Raw genomic sequence first — 24,630 nt, forward strand, 5'->3', positions numbered from 1 at the left:
GGGTGATGAGTTCCCCTTATGGCAAAGCTGCCAAAAAATATGCTGGGCTGTGGGCAGGGGCAGTTTATTTCATGGTCCTCCTACTTCCGGTAGCCAGCTCTGCCCACTACAGCCTTACTCACCTGAGCCGGACGCTGGGTGCTGGGTTCAGAGGTTTCAGTAGACCCGGCCACTCGGTGCTGCTCCTCCTGAGACCACCCTCAGGGCAGTGGCCCACTTCTCACGGTGCTTGGACCCTCCCGCCCCATCCTGCCCTGCCTTACGGCCTGGTCCTGGAGGGAATTCCTTGGCAGTCCAGTGGTTTGTACTCTGGGTTTCCACTGAAGTGGGCACAGGTTCGATCCCTAGTCAGGGACCTAAGATCCTGCAATCTGCACGGTGCGGCCGGCGGGAGTGTGAGGGAGGGAACAAAAAGAGCTAACTAACCCAGAGAAGGCCCCTTAGCGGCCGCTGGTTATGTGGCTTTATTCACAGACTCAGCGCTTGCTGAGGTTGGGAGGAAAGAACATTTGGGACCAGGCTGGGCCTGGAGATGAGGGTGGCTGGGAGGCCATGCATGGGTCGGATGGGCGAGCTCACAGGAGGGAACCTGTGCTGGGCCAGGCCAGTGGGGGTGGGCGGCGGAGGCAGGCAGCATGCGGGAGGCCTGGCTAGATCCGAGGGGAGCAGATCTACCCAGGGTGGTGTCTGTGAGCCAGGGAGGGAGGGTCTGAGGGCTTCTCCAGAGCAGGGGCTGGACAGCAGGCACCCCTGCCCCTCGCTCCCGGGGAAATGACTTAGTGGGACAGTCGGGACGCCTGGTGCTCCCTCCTTCTGCTGCCTCAGGGCTTGACGTGAGACTGGCCACACTGGTCCCCTCTGGTGTCATTGTCCTGGCGATGCTTGGACATTTGCCTTGGGGGTGACCCACACAAGGACACCCTGGGGAGTATCTGAGGACCCAGCGGAGTGGGCTGTGCCTGGGGAGGGAGTGGACCCCTGGGAGGCAGGGATACTCCCTTGAGCCAAGCTTTTCTCTCAGTAGTTGGTGTCAGTTCCCCGCTGGCAGGGCGTGCCACCCCTGCTCGATCCAGGCCAGCCCCTGGGGCCAAGGAGGACCGCTTGGTTAAACCTCCTTTCTCCTGGCCCGCTCCGCTGGCTCTGCATGGACTTCCTGCCTGAACACAAACAAGGAATCCAAAGCCCGGATACACCCTCCCAGGCTTTCTTCCTGGTGAAGAGCCCATTCCCACCTGGCAGGGAACACAAGAACCAGTTCCCTGGGTTCCCCAGTTTGGAATGTTGGTGGGGTCTCCCTGGGTTGTGCAGGAAGGTGACCTAGGGGCCCTGGAATCCTGGGGGGCCCTCCCTCCGAGCAGGGCCCTGGGTCTGAGGTTATCACTCCTGCCCGCTTTCTACCAGGGCCCGCCGGGGTGGAGGGATGCAGGCAGGAGGGCCATCAGCACTGGCGGGAGGGGGTGCGGTGCACAGAGCCGGGGCGCTTGGGGATCTTGCGCCAGCGACGCTTGTCCCAGCGGCAGAGCAGCAGCAGGCGGAAGGTGTCCCGGAAGGCTTTGTTGCAGAGCGCGTAGCACATGGGATTGATGGTGCTGTTGACATAGCACAGCCAGTAGCCCAGCTCCCACAGGGTCTCGGGGACACAGTCCTTGCAGAAGGTGGACACCAGCACCATGATGTTGTACGGCGTCCAGGTGAGGATGAAGGCCAGCAGGATGGCGCTCAGGGTCCGAGCCGCCTTCTTCTCCTTGACCAGCGAGAAGGTCTTCCGCTTGGCCAGCTGCTCCTTCCCACGGGGCTTCTGGCCCTTGCCCGCCCGCTCGCGCCCCTTCCGGGTTGGCCTCTTGACCGTATTCGGGGAGCTCCGGGGCGGTTGCTTGGCGGGGGCCTGCGCCTCGGGGTCCACCATGGGCATCTTGATCACCACCTCGGAGCCAGGCTCCTCACCCTCCGAGGAGGTGAGGGACTCCATGGAGCCTTCGTCCTCCTCCTCTTCCTCCTTCCAGCTGTAGGCCTGGAGCAGCCGGGGGGTTCGGCAGCAGCGGCAGCAGCGCCCTGGAGGGGTCTCTGGGGAGCCTTCGGCCCCCGGCTGGGACCGCTCTGAGCTGCTGCTGCTGCCGCCCCCCTTCCCCGGCGTCTCCGAGCCCTGCAGGGCCGCCAGCTCCCGGGCCCGGTTCTCTGTCTCCCGGTAGATGCGCCAGTAGAGGGTGCACATGACCGTGACGGGGAGGTAGAAGGCGGCCATGGCCGTGCCAAAGGTGATGATGGGCTGGGAGAGGAACTGGATGTAGCACTGCCCGGCCAGCACCGTCCGCTCCCCTACCAGGTACTGCCAGAAGAGGATGGCTGGGGCCCAGAGCACGAACGAGACCAGCCAGGCCAGACCGATCATCAGGGCTGCCCGGCGGGGCGTGCGCTTGGCACGGTAGCTCAGGGGCCGGGTCACCGAGAAGTAGCGGTCAAAGCTGATGAGCAGCAGGTTCATGACCGAGGCATTGCTGGCCACATAGTCCAGGGCCAGCCAGAGGTCGCAGGCCAGCGTGCCCAGAGCCCAGTGGCCCATGAGCAGGTACGTGGTGTAGAGGTTCATGGAGAAGGTCCCGATGATGAGGTCGGCACAGGCCAGGCTCAGCAGGAAGTAGTTGTTGACCGTCTTGAGCTCCGTGTTGACCTTGAAGGAGATGAGCACCAGCAGGTTGCCTGTCACCGTGGCCAGTGACAGGAGGCCCGTGGTGATCCCGATGAAGGCCACTTGCCAGGGACCCTTTCCCGGTGCCAGGACAGTGATGTTGGGGCTGACGGCCGGTGGCGCTGAGGTATTCATGGTGGCTGGGGGGAGTGGGGGAGGCAGCCCCTTCCTCTAATCACAGGTCGGGGCTTCCTCAGGGGCCGCTCATCACCTGAAAAGAGAGGACATGCGCTTGGGTTGGGCGGCAGGACGCCTCCCAGAGCCCGGAGTGGAAGGTGTTGGGAGCACAGCCTCTGCCCTCTCAGAGCGGCAGCCAGACAGCGTCACACCGTCCTCACTGGTGCCCACGCCTGGTCACTTAGAATGCACTTTCCCAGCCACAAATGGATTTACCAGCGGCCTGAGGGGGAGGGGATGGCTTTGGCATCCAGAGATCTGAGTCCCCATTCCAGCGTCACCATTCAGACTCCGAGCCTCAATTTTCTCATCGGGAAATCGCTGCTAACGCTTCTCTAACTTAACTCATGCGGCAGGAGTGGGGAGACTGGCTTTGTACATGGGACTGCCACATTTTCAAAGCATTTCAGTCAATTTTATTAAAGCTTTCATTTTCTGAGTAGTTACTACACGCCAGACACAGGGCTAAGCGCTTAATTGAATTACCTAATTGAATTGTTGAACATTCCAGACTTCCCTAGTGATGCAGTGGTTAACAATCCACTGCCAATGCAGGGGACATGGGTTCGATCCATTGGGGGAAGGGGGCACTAGGCCCATGCACCACAACTAGAGAAGCCCGTGCAACTGCAGTGAAGACCTAGCACAGTACAAAAAAAAAATAATAATAAAAATACATGGAGCATTTGTAGGAGGAAGGTCTCTTATGACCCCCATTTCACCAAGGCAACCATGGCTCCAGCCGGCTCTAAGGCCGGGCCATGGCGACACAGGTGGTGTGTGATCAGAACCCACTTCCCTCGTTCACTCTCTGAGCACGTGAAGATCCATGCGGATTCTTCCCTGAAGTAAGGAGTGATGGGAAGGCGGGTGCGGAGGGGTCTCCAGAGAAGAGAGAGGGAAAGAGATACAAGCAAAGGGGCGTGGCGCATGCGCAGTTTGGGGCTGGCTCAAACACTCTCCTGAGGGCATCAGGGGAAATTGAGCCAGGCCCGGACGCTTGCCTGGTGATGGACAATCTGGAGTAAAAGCAAGCAGGATGGGCGAGGGCCTCAGCTCCCAGATAAGCGAGTTTGGTGACAGATGTGGTGCGCGAGGCTGCAGTTGAGCAGAGGGCAGCAAGGGGAAGAGGAAGACCCCCCAGACTTTGCCTGAAGCTGGAGTCCAGCCCGGGCACTGAGGGTGGGTAGAGAGAGAAGCCATGACTCTTAGCGACCACTGGCCGGGCAGAGGCCCAGCCGCTCAGCCCCCGCCTTGCTGCTGGATTCGGGCATTCGTCTGTTTGCTGAAGAGACTGGGTCTCCTCCTACCTTCAGGGTCGGTATTGCTGGGAAAATTCCAAGGGAGAGATGCTGGGCAGGGACCCAGCAAGCCCTGGTGTTCCTGGGGACCTGGTCTGTGATGAGGAGACCAGAGTCAGTGAGAGCTCACTGCTGAGGGATGCCTTGGTGCTGCGTGGCTAGGGGTGTCCTTGTGACAGCAACTCTCAGCATGAGGAGTTCAGAGTGTGACAGAAAGAGCAAGAAAAGCTGTGGCTGCCAGTGCTCCTGGGTCTGGGACAATCTGCATGTGAGGGGGCACAAGGGAAGTCCTGGCTGAAGAACCCGGACTCTGGAGTCAGACTGTCTGCATTTGAATCCAGGCCATACCATGTTCTGCGTGCCTAGTCTCCTCTAGAGATGCCACTGCTATGTGCCTGGGTTTCCTTAGCTGGAAAATGGTAATAATGCCTGTCCCTGGCTAATGCTTGAGGAATTATTGCCTAGCTTAAAGAGTCAATAGATGCCAAGTGCTTAGAACAGCCCCGGTCCATGGTTCCCATGAACACAGCGATGGTAGCAACAAGAGCTCCCTCCTGCCCAGAAGTGTCTGCTTCTTTGATGAAAATTTCTAATACTATGGGGAATTCACTGGTGGTTCAGTGGCTGGGGCGCTGCACTTCCTCTGCAGGGGGCATAGGTTCAAACCTGATCCCTGGTTGGAGAACTATGGTCCCGCATGCCACGTGGCATGGCCTCGCCCCAAAATTCTATGATAACAGCAACTAACAATAACAATGGTCACTGCTATTAGTTAGCATCCCCGAGGGCCAGTCACTACTCAGAGTACCTGTGTATCCTTTTTCACTTAACCTTAACAGGGAATCTATGACCTAGGGATTGTTTTTCGTTCCATTTTATAGATGAAGAAACTAAGGCTGAGAAAAGCACAAGAATTTGTACAGGATCACACAGCTAAGGTAGGAACCAGGATCGGGGCCCAAGCGGTATGTTCCAACGAAACTTTATTTATAAAACTGATGGTCAGGTGGTCCAGTGGCTGAGCTCCATGCTCCCAACGCAGGGGTCTTAGGTTTGATCTCTGGTCAGGGAACTAGATTCAACCTGCCACAGCTAAGACCCTGTAGCTAAATATACTACACTACACTTATTTAGTGTAGCTAAATAAATAAATAAATAAAAATAAATGTAAAAAACCCTGATGGTTGATTTAGGAGCTATAGTTTGCCAATTTGAACTAAAAATGTTACACTAAAATATGATTTATCTTGTTTACTGAGCTCTGTTGCAACCTCGTCCCTTAACGGAAGTCAGGCAGGAGGCTGGGATCAGACTGTAGGTGCTTGGGCTGTTCCCTGTGAGGTCACTGGTGGAAACTACCCTTAACAGGTGACTCTGAACAACTGTGATCCCTTTGATAGTCGAGACTCAGTGCTGTTTGTGCCCGTTGCAGAAATGGAGCAACTGAGGCCCAGAGGAAAAAAAAAAAGGTATTGTGTAGTCTAAGGTCTCCTGGCTCCTAGACTGGGTGCTGGCATCCACATCCCAAGCCTGGGTGCCTTGGGGACATTTCTGTAGCCTCTGGTGGCTCCCTGAGACAAGACCTGGGAAGACTGATCAGAAGCTTACAGGCCTGCACCCTCCGCAACTGCAGGGGTCCCCTGTCTGCCTGGGCACCGTGTGACCAAGCGCTCTGCCATTGTACTTGGTCCGCACACCGCAGCAGAGTTAGGACTCGGTGGGGTGAGTGAGGCACTTGCTTTGCACGCAGAATTTAAGTAGATGCCCCAAACTCAGTCATCAAGAAAGTAACATTTCAACGCGACATTTAAAGAATAGAAATCAATGCAAAACATCCATCATGCACACAATTTTAAACTGAGACAGGATCCAACCCTGCATCTGCACAAACACCTCATCGCCCATGCCTCGCCCTAATCCTGGCCCTGGTTCTGACCAAACTTGATTTACAAAAACAGGCTGCCTGTGGGCTGTAATTTGTTGTTTGATTTTCAAAAATATTACATTACAATATTATTTATCTTGACTAGTGAGGTATTTTTGTACCCACTCCTTAAATTTTGCTCCAAGGCGAACACCTCACTCGCCTCACCCTAATTCCTGCATTGCCGATCACAGCCCTGGGTTTGAATCTCCAAGCTGTCCCTTCCTAGCTGTGTGATCATCAGCAATGACTTAACCTTTCCTCCCCTGTAGCCTTGCCTCCCTCAGCTGATGGGGATACATGAATGCTTAGTCGTGTCTGACTCTTTGTGACCCCATGGACTATAGCCAGGCTCCTCTGTCCATGGAATTTTCCAGGCGAGAATACTGGAGTGGCTTGCCATTTCCTCCTCCAGGGGATCTTCCTGGCCTAGGGATCGAACCTGTGTCTCTTGGGTCTCCTGCACTGGCAGGCAGATTCTCTTACCACTGTGCCACCTGGGAAGCCTGCTGATAAGAATGTGCTATGCTGTGTTCAGTCGCTTCAGTTGTGTCCAACAAGAATCATAGTATCCAAAGTGCTTGGCACCGAAATGACTCTCAGTCAACAGCCTCTGCTATTATTCGTGACTCCTCATTCTGATCCACTGACTCTCATCTGACTGTCCCCTGCCCTTTCCTCTCCAGATCCTGACAGAGCCCATCTCTGGTCCCCAGATTGCTCATTTGTCCAGTGGAGGAGTGGGACCAGCCTGACATCTGGGGAGATTTTACAGGATCCTGAAATCAAGATTCCAAGATGGCTTGAAAGCACAGGAGAGAAATAGCTAAGAACATCCTCACCTATAAAATGGACCAAGTCCCGGAGGGGAGGCTGCAGGTGCTGAAGGCTCACTTAACTTCTCTCAGCCCTGGACCTGCAGGCTTCAAGGCCCATGTTCTTTCCACTTAGCTGGCCCTCTGTGTCCCACCTATGAGCTTCGAGGGTCTCCCTTCAGGGACAGCTAGGGGAAAGAGAAGGGCAGAGGTTCTGGGGAACTGGACCCTGATTCTTGCCACTGGCTGGACCTTCTGAGCCCTTGGGATGCAGCCCAGGAAGAGAGTCATCTGTGACTTTATCTTTCCTCCACAATCAGAAGTGGGGGTCCTCCCCCAAGCCTCGCTTGGACTGTAATTTGCTCCAGAGAAGGTTCCTGGAGGCCTGCTCTGGTCCCTGCTGTGTGACCTCGGGCAGGTCTCCTTAACTCCTTACTGGGGGCAATCTTCAAAAAGGCAAAGCCTCTTCAAGGCTCCTGGTGGGTCAGCAAGATGATGGCTGAGAAAGAATGTGGCTTCCAGTGACTGGGTGATTTCCCTGTGGGGAATTCCCTTGGGCTGAAAGTCTGGGTGTCAGGGTTCAGCAGCAGCTCCAGAATTTCTACAGGGGAGGGGCTTAGGGTTAGCCCTCTGGTTGAAAGGGGAGTGTGTGTGGTAGAAGCTGTATTGCATGGCATATTATGTGAAAGCATCCATGGGAGTGGGGTAGTTGGTTAGTGGGGATCGCAGGGCCTGGGGGGAAGACTCCCCAAGGAAGTCCTTGCATTGCCTCTGCTTCAGGCCCCATCTCTGCTCTTGTCTTGCTGGGTCACCTTGGGTAAGTTGTAGTCCCGACCTGGTACCTTTCTGTAGGATGAGTGTTTGTGTGTGAGAGTGTGTGCATTGCTGAGTGAGAATAAGAAATGATGGGGATGGGGGTGGGACCTCTCTGGTGGTCCAGTGGTTGAGGCTCTGCCCTTCTAAGGCAGGGGGCATGGGTTTGATCCTGGTGGGGGAACTAAGATCCCACAGGCCTCACAGCACAGCCAAAAATTAAAAAAAAGGGAAATGATGAGGGTCTTTATGGGAATGGGTTGGGACATCCTCTGAGGGTGTCTCGGGTAGAGGAGGGTGGAAAGGAAACAGGAGGCACTTTTCTGCCCAGAACTGTGGCTTCCTGATAAAGGTCTTCAGGAGCTTTTAATAATATTAATATTATCATAGCAACTAATATTTACAGGCTGCTTACTATAAGCAGACATGGCTCTAAGCATTACATACTTGATTTAATTGACCTGTTACAAATCCTTGGGAAATAGGTTCTATTCTCTTCAATTGGCAAAAGGAGCAGTGAGGCTCTAACCTGATAGCTCATCACTGATGCAATCAGGATTTGGACTCAGGTGGTCTGCCTGCAGCCTGGTGTGCTGCAGTTCATGGGGTCACAAAGAGTCGGATGTGACTTAGCGACTGAACAACAGTCTGCCTCCAGGGCTAACCTCTCGGGCGCCTACTCCAAACGCTGTGGGGATGGGGTCTCAATGGCCTTCTTGCCTACTTTGACTAGCTTGGCCAAACCCAGGGTTGAATCAGTCAATAGGGATGAATCAGTCCTTCCTTGAGAATCTTGTCTGCCTGTGTGTGTGTGTGTGTGTGTGTGTGTGTGTGTGTGTGTGTGACAGTGTGTGTCATCTATCTGGATGACGTATGATCACAGTACTATGGGAAGGCGGTGGTCCAGCCGTAGCTCTCTGCTTGGCACACAGCAGTTGCTCAGTAAACATCTGTGGAATAAATCCATGGATATACACGGAGATCTCCTGATTGACTTTAGGACTTTAAGCATGAGGCTGAGCCTGCAGCAACAGAGGGTGGGTGGAGTGATGGGAGTCTGAACCGGCTCCCGAGTATGGTCCCTCCGCTCCATCCAGTTCCTGTATCCCTTCACCTGCCAGGTCCCTGCCCCCTCCCTGAGATCTTGCCTGGCTTGAAAGGATGGGGGAAAAATCCCCAGGAGCATTCTCAACTGTTAAATGGACCAGGGAAGCCCTGCCCCACCTGCTGCAGGGAGGCCTGAGTGAGGTGACAGGACAGGACTGGGCTGGGACTGTGCCTGCCAGTGTCGGGGAGGAAAATGTCAGCCTGGGCTCAAAGAGTTAAGGGATGAGGTCAGAGCCTTGAGCAGGGCAGGCTAGCCAGCGCCCTGGACCAATCCCCAGGGGCCGGGGATCTGGCTGGTGAGAGGAAGGGGGAGGGGAGAGCTTGATGGGGAGAGGGATGCCTGAACACTGGGGCTTCCTGAATCTTACCACTAGTCAAGGAGTGCAGGAGGGAAGGCAGAGAATGAGGGGTGCTGGGGGAGAGATTCAGGGGGAGGAGTGAAGCCATCTTGTGATTCTGGAAGTCGGCAGAACCCTGGCTGGAGAGAACGGGCGATACAGGGGAAAAGGAGGTACGAGGTGGGGGCCGTGGGGCTGGGTACCTGGGACCTCACACGTGCAGGGAAGCTGGTCCCCTGGCCAGGCCTCCTGACCCATCCGTCCCTTCTGTGGGGGCCTGAATCCCAAACCAGCCTGTCAGAGGTGGTGCTCCCCCCCCAGGGTTAATTTTTCTCTGAAGGTAGCTCTTGACCCATTAAAGGTTTACAAAGCTTCCACCGCTGACTCTGGCTTTGGAACGGAGGGTGTAAACTGATACACTTTATCACCTCTCCAGGCTCAACAGTCACTCCGGGGGCGTGCTGACTACCCCTGGGAAGGGCAGCAGCCATCAGTTAACCGCTCATAAATGCACCGCTGAGCCGGAAGAGGAGCGTCAGCCTTAGAACCCGTGCCAAATACTCTCACTGTTGATGGACCTTAACCAGTTGCCCAACTTTAGCCGGATCATGTCAGAGCCTGGCAGTTAGCAGGCTGGGCCCCAGAGCCCACTCTGCCAGGTGGCATCAGAAGTGCCTGGCCCTCATCCTCATCTCCACATGCCCTCTGCTTTCACTCTTTGCACTCCCCTCCCCATTTCCTTTCTTCTCTCTCCCTCCCTCCCCCATCTTTCTAGGCATCACCATGGCATCACAGCAGAACAGAAACCCAACGAGATATTCACCCACCTCTCCCCGCCCGCCCAGGAGCCCCAGCTCCTGCTCACGGAGCTCGCTGCTTCCTCCACCCCATCATCCTGAGCAGGGAGGTGGGAGTTCAAGGCTGTACTGAGGGTGAGGAGAACGGGGTCCAAGCCCCAGCCAGATCCCTAAATATCCCTTCTGTGACCATGAGCATGTCCCTGCTCCTTCCTCAGCCTCAGTCTCTCCATCTGTACAATAGGGAGGTTCCTTTCTAGTCTGACATGCCTTCTGCCTACCCTCTTCTTGACCCTCTGGACTCCTCTTTGCACTTGGGGATCTGGTTCTCAGCCCTCCAGCACCCAGCCGAGGAGCCCAGAGTCACATCTTCTGTGGCCCCATTTCATTGTTTCCTCCCCTGCCTTCCGTATCGCAGTGGCGATCACAGCTTGCCCAGTGGCTGAGGTCAGGGGGCAGAGAACTAACTCTCATCTGACAGCTCAGTGAGCAGCTGATTACCCAGGGGCAGGAGACTGTCCTGCTGCAGGAGACAGTCTGACTCCTTCCTGCCATTTGGGCTGGAGGCCCTGGGTCAGCCTGGGCGGTGCTGCAGGTATGTTTTCTGGGAAGCAGTGACTCTCTCTCCACTGGCACTGATAACCCCCCAAGCAGCACCTGTCGGAGTGACCTGATGAAAGCTGCCCACCCCCTCCCCAGCTGCCAGCTCAGAAGCTGGCACTCTGCAAGAATCAGAGCGCCTGGCCTCCAGCCTGTCCCCACATTGTGAAGTCTGGGGGTCCTGGGGTGGGTACCTGGCATGGGTGCCCGTTCGTATCTATGCATTACCTGGGTATAGGGCTGTGATCTGCCCTGCGAGAGCCCAAGGTACTATGGACATAGGGAGGGCCCTCTGGGCTCCCGCACACATTGGGACCACGTTCCCTGGCCGGCGTGGCTGTCCATGCGCCCGTGGCCCCCAGGAGCCCTGGAGCTCTTGGCCTGGTCTCCTGCTGGCGTCTGGCCCGGCACCCACCTTGGCATCCCGCTTGTCCATCTGGCCAGCAGCCTGGTTCAGTCCATCTTGGAGGGGCTGAAGGTGGATGGGGATGGTGGGAGTCAGGGTTCCCTGAGGGAGGAGAGGAGGAGGTTCTGAGACTGGCACCCCAGGCGGGGGGGCGGTCAACCTCCCACAAGATTCTGGTGGCAAGGGCTACCTCTTGGCCCCCTGCCCTCCCTACTTTGTCCCTGGGGCTTGGGGGCTCTGGCTGCTGCATGGCAAGCTGATTCCTTCTGGGCTCCGGGTCCAGTGGGTGCCCAGCTCCTTTTCCAGCTGAACCCCAGAAAAACATTAGATGTATCCACCAGAAGCCAAGAGATGGGGTACTTGGAGCCTTGGCCTCTAGACCCTTCCCTGGCCCCATCCTCTCTCTGGGGTCCCTCCTCATTTCCTTCTAGTCCTGGTCCCTGCCTTGCACGAGGACCCTGATTCTACTGCCCCCACCTCGGTGGAGCCCCTCCCAAGCCCTCCCAAACATACTCACCATGGGGCTGGAGAGGGGTCTGAAGGGTCCTCAGTCCCGCTGTCTCTCCGGGGGGCCAACGGCGTCTCCAGGGACCCAAACACCTGGCTCCCGGGGGGAGCTGCGCCCTGTGCTGGCAGCCGGAGAGGCACAGCCAGTGATTGGCATGTCCCACCCCCTGGCACGCCAGCCTGGGGGGGGGGGGGAGGGAGGAAGAGAAAGAGGGAGGGAGGAAAGAGAGGAAAGGAAGGGAGGGGGAGCTAGAGGGAAGCCTCGGGCAGCGTCCAGGGTTACAGTGGGCCCTGGAGCGTGGCCTTCTTCTCCACTAGCGCACCCAATTCCAGCCCCTACAGGTAGGGTGCAGGACAGGAGGGAGATGAGCCCAGAAAGGCTAAAAGTCCAGAACAGGAAAGAAGGCGGATACAGGGAGACAAACACCCACACCCAAAGCACACAGACTCGGCTGCACACACACACACACACACACACACACACGAGCTCACACACACACTCTCACAAAGACACACTGTTTCCCTGGCTCCTTCCCCCACCCAACCTTAGAGCCCCCAGCCCGCGTGTACCAAGCCCCGGCACACACAGCCCGGTCGGTGTTCACATGCCTCTTACCCCAGCACACACGCCCTGCCCCCTTGCACATGCCCACGCGCCCACCCACCCAGCCCCACACCCTGCTCTTTCTCCCTGCTGGGAAAGAGCTGGATTCCTTCTGTTTGGAAATGACACATTGGGCCTCACGTGAGAGGCTCCAACTTGGAACAGACCCAGAGGGCTGGCGCGCGCGCGCCCCAGGCTGAGGGCTGAGCGGACGCCGAGCCCGCGTGCCGGTTTTCTGTCCCCGCTGCACAGCCAGCCAGGTGTGAGGGCACATGGGTGTCTGGTTTGCGGGGATGAGTGTGTGTGTGTGTGTGTGTGTGGGGGGAACGTATGCCTGCTCCATGCGTTGCTGAGTGCCTGCACATGTGTGTCCCTGGGTGCGCGTGGCACCGTGCAGCCGGTGCAAACGCAGATGTCGCCCCATGGGTCTGAAGCCAGGACGTGTGTCTGTGTTCGGTGTGTCTGAGTGTTGCCCAACTGTGGAACCTGCTAATTCTGACAAGTGAGGCAGCCTCTACCTCTCTGCCTGTGCCACCCCCAGCTTCCACCTGGAAGACAGACAGACAGGCAGACAGACAGCTCTCCTCCCAGCCTGTAAAACTGTCTCCCCTGACTCCCACTTGGGGCTTACAGGTGTGCACCTGGCAGGTGACAGTCTGCCCTTCCTACCCCTACCCTCCTTGAGCCCCACTGCTTGGCCAGCACTGCCCGCCCCCCAGGCTGGTTTGGATTTCTGTGTTGAGTTTCCTCAGAGATAGAACCCCTGGGGACCTTTTGCCATAGAGATCTGGGTCGTGCCCAGTCGTCACCTGGTCCTAGAGACCTCCTGGGGAGCTGGCCACGGAGCAGAGGTGGGGAGGCTACTGCTGGGTCCTTTGCTTCTCTGAGCTGTGCTGAAGCCCTGGGGTGGAAAGCAGGAAGGACCAGGATCATCTGTTATTTGCAGGATGTAGATGAGAAATCAAAGAGCAGAGGTGGGTTTAAAATGTGCTTGGCACGTGTTTGCACTCAGGTCCCTCAGCTCTGACCCCGAAACTCTGGAGGGGCCGGGGAGGGGTGTTGGGAACTGCCCCGCCATTGGCCCCTTGCCTTTCCCGGCATCCAGCACTCCACTCAATCCTGATGTCTAAGGGCAACCTGGGCTTCCTCAGGCTGGAGCGCCGGTTGCCAATGGAGTCAGGTGGAGCGGAAACCCGCGTCCCTGGGGTGCGGCCAGCCACCATCGTGCCCCTGGTGGGTGGGTACACGTGGCAGGTACATGTGGGGGCATCTCTGCTTCTCAAAGCCAGCTGCGGCTGGAGCAAGCACCCAGGCCACCTCCTCTCTTAAGTCCAGGAGACCCTGCCGCTTGAAGAGGAATCTGAGCAACCCCCTCCCACTCTGGGGTCAGCCAGCCGGGCAGGGGAGGGTCAGAACTCGACTAGTCCCTGCCCGTGGGCGCGGGTACCCGCTGCCCCCTGCTGGACCGCGCTCGATTTGCGGCGGCGGCTTGTGCGCGCGGTGGGGCTGCGTGTACTTGTGCGCGTACACGTGGCTGAGTGTGGGGGTGTCAGGCCTCCACGCTCAACATCCATTTCCGAGTCTGAATCAGGCTCTCTCCTTGCCCCCTCCCCCCAAGCTCCTTGGTCTCCCTTTTCTCTTCTCCCACCGCCTCTGCACACGTCCCTTTAGAAATAAAAACACTTATTTTGTAGGCGGGAGAGGAGGGTGACCAGCTTTCCCTTGCCTCCTCCTGGGTGCCCCTCTCTGTCCCAAGAGGTTTGTTTGCTCTTTAAGTCCGTGCAGCCGCAGAGGCGGGGGGGGGGGGGGGGACGCCCCCGCCCCCTCCCCGCCCCAGCCCACCCCCGACTGTATGCTCTCGGCCCCAGACTTGGCCGAGTACCCTTACCAGATGGGGAAACTGAGGCAGGAAAGGAGAAAGGAGGTAGGGCCGGGAGAAGCTCTCCCACCCGGCTCTCTCACCGCCCCCGCACCCGCGCCGGATTTAGCCGCAGGGAGGCTGGGAACATTGTCTTTATTTTAAGCCGCCGAGTGCGGCACGAACGCGGCTGCTCGCGACAAAGGGCTCGGCAAGGCAGCGGCAGGCGGCGCACGTGGGGTCCAGCCCCGCCCCCGCGCGACCCTCAGCCGCAGTCCGACGGCCGGGCTTGACCTCGGCCGCTTCCCTTTTCTGGCCTTTCGGGCGGGATCCCTGTTGGCACAGGCTCCTAGCGGTTGCTATTTTGGTCGCCTGGCCGAGGATTCACTCACTTCCTTTAGGCCACCGAGGGAACCGGAGGTCGCCCCGTAGGGCCGGGTTCCTCTCTCAGCCTCCTCTCCTGGAGGAAGAGAGAAGATGCCTTGGGTGGGAACTAGCTCTCCGGCTTCCCAGTGGAGGCGCCCTGAGCAAGTTAGGGCCCCCTCAAGTCTGTTTCATCATCAGTCAGGGCACTTAGAAATATTTCCCTGACAGCGCTGTTTGGTCGCCAGTTGCAGGTTAAACTTGGCACTGGCGTTTGTTACAAGTGAAAGCCATCATCATTGTTATTTATAACTCGTATTGAGCGCTTACTACGTGTCCGGCCCTGTTAAGGACTCTTAATTAATTAACTAGTTTTGTTTCTCACTGCAACTCCCAGAGGGAGCTTCTTTTATTATTGCCATTTTACAGATGAATAGAGGTATAAGCAGCTCGCGTGCCAGGGGGTTTCACGTAAGAGGCGGTCAGCGTGCCTGGGGCGGTCCGGGGACTGGGGTCGCGGAGGGAGAGTGAAGGCTTCAGGGATGTCAGAAACCCGTGACAGCATTTGTAAAAATTCGAGGATCTTGGCTGAAAGCCGCGCGCGGGTGCGGGGAGGAAGTGAGCGTCGCGCTCCCGCTCTGCGCTCGCAGCCCCTCAGCTTAACCTTCACCCTCGGCTTGAAGCCACTTTAGAAGCTCAAACCGAGATAAACTTGCCACTTCTCAGTGCTGCTTCCTGTTCTGGGAGAAGGTGGCGGAGTGGGCGATCCTCCTGGCCCCCACCAGACCTAGGGTTGGTCTTCCGTGCCCTCTGGAATGGACCTGGTGATCTCACCCGTGGTGGGAAGGGGCCTCCATTCCCAGAGGGGAGGCAGCCGGTCGTTCTGGGGGTACCCTTCCTTGATACGTTCCCCCCCACCCCGCCCCGCCCCTCCCACTGCTTTAGGCCCTCAGCCTCGTTATCCCTTCCCTCTCACCCTCCAGGCGGAGGGGCTAATTCCCAGATTTAAAAGAAGAAACTAAAATCAGGGCGGGGCTGCGGATGGAGGAGGCCTAGAAAGGCGCCCCTCCCGATCCCCCGCAGTCCCTGCAGCCCGGGGGGGCCGGAGGAAAGTTACTTCTACAAAGGCATCATCTTGGACAGGATATCGGGCTTTTCCGAGTCTAGTTGCGAAGATAAGGCCTCTTAGGAACAATCTCCCCTTCACCTACTGGGCGCTTCACCTCCCCCAGCTTGGCTCTGTTCTTGGAGCCTCGGGGCAGGCGAGGGCCCGCAAGAGCCCTGCGCCGCCGGCCCCGAAGCCTCGAAGTCAGCTTCCAAAGAAAGGATGGATTCTGGCGGCCCGGAGAGTGGCGCCTCGCGCGGCCTGAACCTGCAGGGGCGCTGCCTAGTCCTTACAGCGGGTGGGGCCGAGTTAACCGGGCTCCCGGGGTCGGGCGGTGATTGTTGGGAACCGAGGCAACGCATCCTGGACGAATCTCTGGATCCTGGTGGGACTGGGGCGCGGGGAAAAGCTGCGTTCCCTCAGGGCGCGGTTAGCGTTCCCTTGTCCCGCGTGTAAGGACCCGAGTCCAGGTCACTTGCTGCCGCCTAGGAGCTGGACGCACTGCGGCCGTGCGGCCCGGACGGAGGAAAGGCGCGCTTTCCGCGATGGAGGCCCGTGCTTCTCGCGCAAATCTCCGTGGCCAACAGCAGTTCGAAAAATCGGATTAACAGCGTCGACTTTGCTACGCTTGGTCAGTGGACACCCGGCCCCGTGTTTTCACGCCACACGGGATAGGGGCGCCGGCCCGGGCCCAGGACGACGTGAGGCTGCTGGAGAGAAGTCAGATCGAGCTCTGGGCGGAAACGTAGGGCGGGATCCCGGCCCTGAGGTTTTGATGTCCAAGGTTTTCCCCCAAACTCTCTGTAACTGAGTCCGTGCGCCCTGGGAGTGACCTGGTGAGGCAGGACAGATTTCGGGGTTCCCAGCTCCCGACCCAGCTAAGTTTGCTTCCTTTCCTGGTAACACCCTTCCCCCCGACTCCGACTCCCGAGGTCATGTATCCTGTTTTCGAATTTCCCACCGAGGTGGAGACTGAAGTTCGAAGCCCACGAAGGCCAGGAAAGGGACGGAGCCAGGCGAGTGGAGGCTAAGCCGAGTCCCTCTCCCACCCACCTCTCCGCGAGACCCTCGCCTCTCACAGGCGCAACAAGTCCATCGGTGGCAGCGGGCTGCCCTTCACTCTCCGAGCCTCCGCCCGGATCCTTGAACTCAGTACTTGCTGCCCGGGCCGCTCCAGTGGTACCCACCGCTCCCTGCAGCTCCCGCCGCGCCGTCTAGCGGCCAGCTCTGCTTTTTGCCTGGGACCGGGGCCCTGAGAGGCCGGGGTGCCTGGGGCTGGTGCCCAGAGCGTATTTTCCTTTGCAGGGAGAGAAATGATAGTATATATTCCTTCTTCATAGACTACGGAAGGCTTTTCTTCGGCATGGGTGAGTAAAGGATGGTGCAGATCTAGCTCCAGGAAGAAATAGGAACTGGGTACCTTGCTTGCAGAGCTTGCTGCTGGCTACCGTGTTTGTAAACACTTCATTTGTTGTTGTTCAGTCGCTCAGTCGTGTCCAGACTCTTTGCGACCCCATGGACTGCAGCACGCTAGGCTTCCCTGTCCTTCACCAACTCCCAGAGCTTTCTCAAACTCATGTCCATTGAGTCAGTGATGCCATCCAGTCATCTTATCCTCTGTCGTCCCCTTCTCCTGCCTTCAATCATTGGGTCTTTTCCAATGAGCTGGCTCTTCCCATCAGGTGGCCAAAGTGTTGGAGCTTCAGCTTTAGCATCAGTCCTTCCAATGTATATTCAGAATTGATTTCCTTTAGGATTGACAGGTTTGATCTTGCAGTTCAAGGGACTCTCAAGTCTTCTCCGAACGGCACTTTGAAAGTATCAATTCTTTGGCGTTCAGCCTTCTTTATGGTCCAACACTCACATCCATACATGACTACTGGAAAAACCATAGCTTTGACTCTACGGACCTTTGTTGGTAAAGTAATGTCTCTGCTTTTTAATATGCTTTCTAGGTTTGTCATAGCTTTTCTTCCAAGGAGCAAGTGCCTTTTAATTTCATGGCTGCAGTCACCATCCACAGTGATTTTGGAGCCCCCCCCCCAATAAAGTCTGTCACTGTTTCCATTGTTTTCCCATCTACTTGCCATGAAGTGATGGGACCAGAGGCCATGATCTTCGGTTTCTGAATGTTGAGTTTTAAGTTAACTTTTTGACTTTTCTCTTTCAGTTTCACCAAGAGGCTCTTTAGTTCTTTACTTTCTGCCATAAGGGTGGTGTCGTCTGCATATCTGGGGTTATTGATATTTCTCCAAGCAATCTTGATTCCAGCTTGTGCTTCATCCGGCCCAGCATTTAGAATGATGTACTCTGCAGATAAGTTAAATGAGCAGGATGACAGTATACAGCCTTGACATACTCCTTCCTGATTTGGAAACAGTCTGTTGTTCCATGTCTGGTTCTAACTGCTGCTTCTTGACCTGCATACAGATTCTCTCGGGAGGCAGGTCAGGTGGTCTGGTATTCCCATCTCTTTAAGAATTTTCCACAGTTTGTTGTGATCCACACAGTCAAAGGCTTTGGCATAGTCAATAAAGCAGAAGTAGATGTTTTTCTGGAACTCTCTTGTTTTTTCGATGATCCCAAAGGATGTTGGCAATTTGATCTCTGGTTCCTCTGCCTTTTCTAAATCCAGCTTGAACATCTGAAGTTCTCGATTCATGTATTGTTGAAGCCTAGCTTGAAGGATTTTGAGCATGACTTCGCTAGCATGTGAAATAAGTACAGTTGTGCAGTAGTTTGAACATTCTTTGGCATTGCCCTTCTTTGGGATTGTAATGAAAACTGACCTTTTCCAGTCCTGTGGCCACTGCTGGGTTTTCGAAATTTGCTGGCGTATTGAGTGTGGCACTTTAACAGCATCATCTTTTAGGATTTGAAATAGCTCAGCTGGAATTCCATCACCTCCACTAGCTTTGTTCATAGTGATGCTTCCTAAGGCCTGCTTGACTTTGAACTCCAGGATGTCTGGCTCTGGGTGAGTGATCACACCATAGTGGTTATCCGAATCATTAAGATATTTTTTGTGTATTTCTTCTGTGTATTCTAGGGGCTTTCTGGATAACCCAGTTGGTAAAGAATCTGCCTGCAATGCAGGAGACCCCGGTTTGATTCCTGGGTCAGGAAGATCCCCTGGAGAAGGGATAGGCTACTCACTCCAGTATTCTTGGGCTTCCCTTGTGGCTCAGTTGGTAGAGAATCTGCCTGCAATGCGGGATACCTGGGTTCGATCCCTGGGTTGGGAAGATCCCCTGGAGAAGGGAAAGGCTACCACTCCAGTATTCTGGCCTGGAGAATTCCATGGTCTACAGTCCATGGACTCACAAAGAGTCAGACACGACTGAGTGACTTTTATTTTTTCTGTGTATTTTTGCCATCTCTTCTTAATATCTTCTGCTTCTGCTAGGTCCATACCATTTCTGTTCTTTATTGTTTCCATCTTTGCATGAAATGTTCCCTTGGTATCTTTAATTTTCTTGAAGCGATCTCTAGTCTTTCCCATTTTATTGTTTTCCTCTATCTCTTTGTATTGATCATTGAGGAAGGCTTTCTTGTGTCTCCTTGCTGTCTTTTGGAACTCTGCATTCAGATGAATATATCTTTCCTTTTCTCCTTGGCCTTTTGCTTCTCTTCTTTTCTCAGCTATTTGAAAGGCCTCCTCAGACAAACATTTTGGCTTATTGCATTTTTTTTTCTTGGGCATGGTTTTGATCACTGCCTCCTGTACAATGTTACGAACCTCCATCCACAGTTCTTCAGGCACGCTATCAGATCTAATCCGTTGAATCTCTTTGTCACTTCCACTGTATAAGGAATTTGCTACTGGCTACTGCATTCATAAACACTTTAGTGCACTTTCTCATTTAACCCTCCTAACAGCTCCTTGATACAGGCGCAATTATGATCTCCCTTTTACATACAGAAAACTGTGGCCCAGAGAGGTTAGGTTAACTCATTATGCCCTCTTGATTCTTCCACAGTCTGTAGGTTTTGCACACACCTTGTTGAGAACTCTTTAGGTGATTTCAAAGACACAGCGTGTCATGGGAACTGCTAAGCCAGTGTTTCTCCCAGTCATTCATTCTGTTGTTCCATTTATTTAGCAAACAGATAGGCCCAGCTGTGTGCAGGCACTGTTCTCAGTGTTTTACGTGTTTTCACTAATTTAATTTTCATAGCAACCTGAAGAAGTAGGTAGAATTATTATCCCCACTTCATAGATGAGAAAACTGAGGCACTGAGAGGTCCAGTCATCTGTTCAAGGTCACATGGCTAGTAGGTGCTAGAGCTTCCCAATCATTGCTTTTGCCCCATCCTAAAGATCCCCCAAATGTCAGTGTTGGTGTATCCACGTCTCTTCTTTCCTTCTCATCCATTTCCCCGGGCTGTGGGGCAATCAGCTTTTCTGCCAGGGTCTAACACAACCCTGGCCCCGTGGCCCTCCTTCCCTGCCCCCTTGGCGCCACCTGCCAGGCCCAGCTCTGAGGGAGGCCTGACCAGGGCCGGGATTGATGACTTTGAGTGGACCTCGGAGGCCGCCTGTTTACTCCGCTGGCTGGCACACTCTGTGATTAACCATGCACAATCGAGTTAGGACCTGTAGCCCCAGGGCTGAGGCCAGCGAGGGGGGAGGGCCTGCCGGCTCGAGCTGCCTCTCCCTCTCCCTGGGGCACTTCAGGGGTTGGCTTGGAGCCGGAGCCCCCTGGAGAAGGGGGTGTGCCCCGCCAGCAGCGGCAGGGGGCACGCAGTCCTCAGAGGTGGGGACCACACTTCCCCACCCGGCTTCCTCTTCCCATAGAGGACCAGAGGCTCAGAAAGGGAGCAGTTGGGTGTGTATCAGAGAAAGGAAGTCCTTTTCCGAAAGGAAACTTCTAACAGAAAACGGCAGCCGTATGGAAAGGAAGAAGGAGGCCAGGCTGGGTCTGGGTCTGGCTTTTGGACGGTGGGTCTCAAGCTGTGTCACTTCTGGGGTGAATAGTTATCTCTGTGCTTTCCTCCCAGGCATGTGAACCTTTCCACTGAGCATATGCCCCGCCTGCTCTAGCTTTGCTGCCACCAACAGCCAGTGGGGTGGCTCTGTAAGCCACCCGGGGTGGAGAAAAACAGGGGTAAAGCCCACCTCCAGCTTAGCCCTCCTCCTCTGCCCAGCATTCCAGGGGTAGGTGCTGTGTGCTGTGCTTAAGTAAGCTGTGTCCGACTCTTGGCGACCCCCTGGGCTGCAGCCTGCCAGGCTCCTCTGTCCACGGGGATTCTCCAGGCAAGAATACTGGAGTAGGTTGCCATGCCCTCCTCCAGGGCATCTTCCCAACCCAGGGATCAAACCCAGTTCTCCTACATTGCAGGCAGATTCTTTACCATCTGAGACCCCAGGGAAGCCCAGTAGTCCCTGTTAAAAAACCACACAGTGCAGCCTGTGCCATATCCCACTTCCTCCAGGTTGATTATGCAGTCTTGAGGGAACAGTCTGGAATCTATGCCCAGCACTGTGTTCAACACTGGGGAGGAAACAGGAGAAACCAGAGCCAGAAGTCATGGGATTGGTGAGTGAGTTGAGGAGACAAGATTGATGCTGAGAAAGGTACCGGGGTGGACCAGAGTCCCTGAACTTCCTGAGCTTAGGGATAAAGGTGAAGAAAGGTAGAGTGATGGTCAGTGGGAGCTGGCCCCAGTGGGGAGGATATAGGCCCGGCTGGGGAGGAGGATCTGATTCCCAAGGTTACTTAGTTTTTAGTGCACCAGGATGTTGGAGTCAAGTTGGGGGCCCAGGCGAGAACCTTGTGGGGAAGAAATAGTCATGGCTTCTCTCCCAGCCTCAGGCTACCCTTCCGTAAATGGAATTGAGGACACAGGCAAAGATGGAATAGATGCACTGTATGGTCCTAGAGGACTGTCCCAGCTTTGATGTTCTTTAAAAATGGGATACCTGGGGTTTTGCTCAGCTCTGTGTCTCCTGGTCATGAGATCTTGGGCACATTACTCTCCTTCTCTGAGTTTTGGTAAAGCTGGAAGTAAAATGGGAGGCTAGTCTAGTATACCTCAAAGTTTATTTTGTAGAACATTAGTAGGTATAAGTTATAAGAAAAAAGTCTTCGATGATAAATTAATTAGGCTTTCTTTACTGCAGGAACCTATCAGAGCCTTTATTTATTTTTCACACTCTTTAAACATTTTTTTAATTGGAGGATAATTGCTTTACAATATTGTGTTGGTTTCTGCCATGCATCAACATGAATCAGCCACAGATATACACATGTTCCTTCCCTCTTGAAACTCCCTCCCACCTTCTACCCCATCCCACCCACCAAGGTTGTCACAGAACACTAGCCTGAGCTCCCTGCGCTATACAGCAACTTTCCATTAGCCATCTATTTTACACATGGTTATTGTTGTTCAGTTGCTCAGTTGTGTCTGACTCTTTGTGACCCCTTGGACTGTAGCACACCAGGCTTCCCTGTCTTTAACCATCTCCGGGAGCTTACTCGAACTCCTGTCCATTAAGTTGGTGATGCCATCCAACCATCTCATCCTCTGTTGCCCATTTCTCCTCCTGCTTTCAATCTTTCCCAGCATCAGGGTCTTTTCCAGTGAGTCGGCTCTTTGCATCAGGTGGCCAAAGTATTGGAGCCTCAACTTCAGCATCAGTCCTTCCAATGAATATTCAGGTTTGATTTCCTTTAGGATTGACTGGTTTGATCTTGCAGACCAAGGGACTCTCAAGAGTCTTCTCCAACACCACAGTTCAAAAGCATCAATTCTTCAGCACTCAGCCTTCTTCCTTATGGTCCAGCTCTCACATTCATACATGACTGCTGGAAAAACCATAGCTTTAAATGTATGGACCTTTGTTGGCAAAGTAATATCTCTGCTTTTTAATATGCTGTCTAGGTTTGCTGTAGCTTTTTCTCCAGGGAGCAAGTTTCTTTTAATTTCATGGCATTTTAAATTTACACCTGGTAATGTATATATTTCAATGCTACTCTCTCAATTTGTCCCACCCTCTCCTTCCCCCACTGAGTCCATAAGTGTCCATAAGTCTGTTCTCTATGTCTGAGTCTCTATTCCTGCCTTTATTAGAGCCTTTAAATGGCAAATGTACACTAAGAATCTCTGAGAGGCAGAGAGGAACATGCGGTGTTTTCCAAACTTATTTCACCACAGAACTATTTTTATGTAGAGCATCTTTTAGGACTGGCATCTCAGGAACACACTTGAGTCACTCTGGGCTGGCTTATCTAGAAACGCTCCAGTGTTTGATCACAGGTGATCATTTTAGGCATTTCCTCCATCTTTCAGGTCTGGGCTTCCTGTCCCTTCAAGGGCTTGTTTCCCTGGCCCCAGCCTCACCTGGACTCTTCATCTCCTGGCTGTTTGCTCTGTTCTCCTTAGTATGTCGGTCTTTGTACTTGGCTTCCTGTGACTTCCCTGCCTCAGTCCTGGAGAGCTTAAACTCCAACCAGCTGCCCCCTTCCCAGATTCTTTCTTTCTGGTCTCCAGAGCCCTGAAGGGTGCTGTCTGGGCTTTCCTGGCTGGGGTCCATGTGATGGCTGGCCCACAGCCCTAAGATGTGGTTTCCTGGTTCCCAGTCCCATGTCCCAGCCTCGGGTTTCCCACACCTTGCCTGTAGCCCAGTCCTCAATCAACAGACCTTATTCCTCAGGCCCCTGTGAGGTCTCTGGCCCCTCTGGCCTCAGGCCCCTGCACCTTGAACCTCAGTTCCTGACCCCTCCCACTTCCAGCCTTCCTCTGTAAATCCATTTCTGGGATTTGGGGTTCTAGGCGGTTAATAGGCAGCTCTTTCCCTCTTCCTTGCTACAGCTCTTGAGTCTCTGGGCCTGAGCCAGGGTCAAAGGAGAGCCAGGTGCCAGAGGAGAGGCAAGGTGGGAGATGAATCCTACAAGTATTTACAGTGATACCCTGCCCCCCATCATAAGCCTGGTTCAAGATGAGGGGACACCTTGGAGGCAAAAGTATAGATTATGTACTAGGACATTCTAGTGAGGCAAGTGGCAAGAGGTGGGGAGATGGGGCAGAGACATGAGGGTGGTGAGCCTAACTCAGCAGGTGGTCCTGGGATGAGACGGGACAAAGACTGGTCATTGGTGGTAAAGACCCATTTTACAGATGTGGGAGCTGAGGCCTTTGACTTGCAGTAGGGTGGCTTCCCAGGTGGCACTAGTGGTAAAGAATCCGCCTGCCAAAGCACGAGGCAGAAGAGACTTCTTTGATCCCTGGGTCTGGAAGATGCCCTGGAGGAGGAAATGGTAACCCACTCCAGTATTCTTGCCTGGAGAATCCCATGGACAGAGGAGCCTGGCAGGCTGTAGTCCATAAGGTTGCAAAGAGTTGACATGACCGAAGCAACTTAGCACACATTCATATATAATCATTCAGTGGCCAGCACCGAACCCCACATTGTCTCCTTGTATTGAGGTCTCGATCTGCAGTTCCCAAAGTGCTTTCTCTTCATCACTTCTTCCTTCTAGAACTATTTTCTGTACAGAGCCTCTGAGGACCCCCTCTTGGTTCTCCTACATCCCTGACTGCTGTTCCTCAGTCTTCTTTGCTGATCTTCCTCATGCGCCCACTCTCTAAACTTTGGAAGATCTGGGCTCAGTCATTGGACCTTCACACCCACTCTCTAGGTTATGTCACCCACACGTTGATGACTTCCAGATTTTATGTCTCCAGCCCAGCCTCTGCTCTGAACACTAGACTCATATATCCAAAATTTCCTCATCTGTAAAATGGGGATAATGATAGCTCGACGTCATAAGGTTGTTATGAGGATTAAATGAATTAAGACATGTAAAGCGTTGGAAGAGTGCCTGACTCTGATTAGTACTACGGCTGGAGCTATGATTATTGTTATCACTGTCATCATTGCTGCCTGCCAGCTCCACTTGGATACCTAGAATCATCTCAGACATGACTCATCCCTAACCCCAAACTGCAGGCTTGCTTATCTCAGTAGATGATAACCCTGTCCTTCCAGTAGTGCAGGCCCCACACTGTGCAGTCATTCTTGACTTCACTCTTTCTCTCACATGCATGCATGCTCAGTTACTTCAGTCATGTCCAAATCTTTGCGACCCTATGAACTGTAGCCCGCCAGACTCCTCTGTCCATGGGATTCTCCAGGCAAGAATACTTGAGTGGGTTGCCATTTCCTCCTCCAGGGCATCTTTCCCACCCAGGGATTGAATCCGCATCTCTTGTGTCTCCTGTATTG

General features: G+C 54.6%; 1 protein-coding gene across 1 annotated transcript; it reads right to left on the minus strand.

Annotated features, from left to right (window-relative positions):
* Positions 1 to 545: 545 nt before the first annotated feature.
* Positions 546 to 11,799, minus strand: CHRM1 (cholinergic receptor muscarinic 1). The gene is made up of 3 exons (XM_065936553.1): positions 11,482 to 11,799; positions 10,974 to 11,066; positions 546 to 2,897 (listed from the first exon to the last, which is right to left on the minus strand). Exon 3 carries the CDS (start codon positions 2,819 to 2,821, stop codon positions 1,439 to 1,441), a length of 1,383 nt encoding a protein of 460 aa, XP_065792625.1. The 5' UTR covers positions 2,822 to 2,897; positions 10,974 to 11,066; positions 11,482 to 11,799; the 3' UTR covers positions 546 to 1,438.
* Between the last annotated feature and the right edge of the window lie 12,831 nt (positions 11,800 to 24,630).

This window comes from Muntiacus reevesi, chromosome 5 (assembly GCF_963930625.1).
Source record: "Muntiacus reevesi chromosome 5, mMunRee1.1, whole genome shotgun sequence".
NCBI lineage: Eukaryota > Metazoa > Chordata > Mammalia > Artiodactyla > Cervidae > Muntiacus > Muntiacus reevesi.

Excerpts from the sequence above, each read along its gene's own strand:
- CHRM1 (XM_065936553.1), bottom strand. The coding sequence starts at position 2,821 with ATGAATACCTCAGCGCCACCGGCCGTCAGCCCCAACATCACTGTCCTG.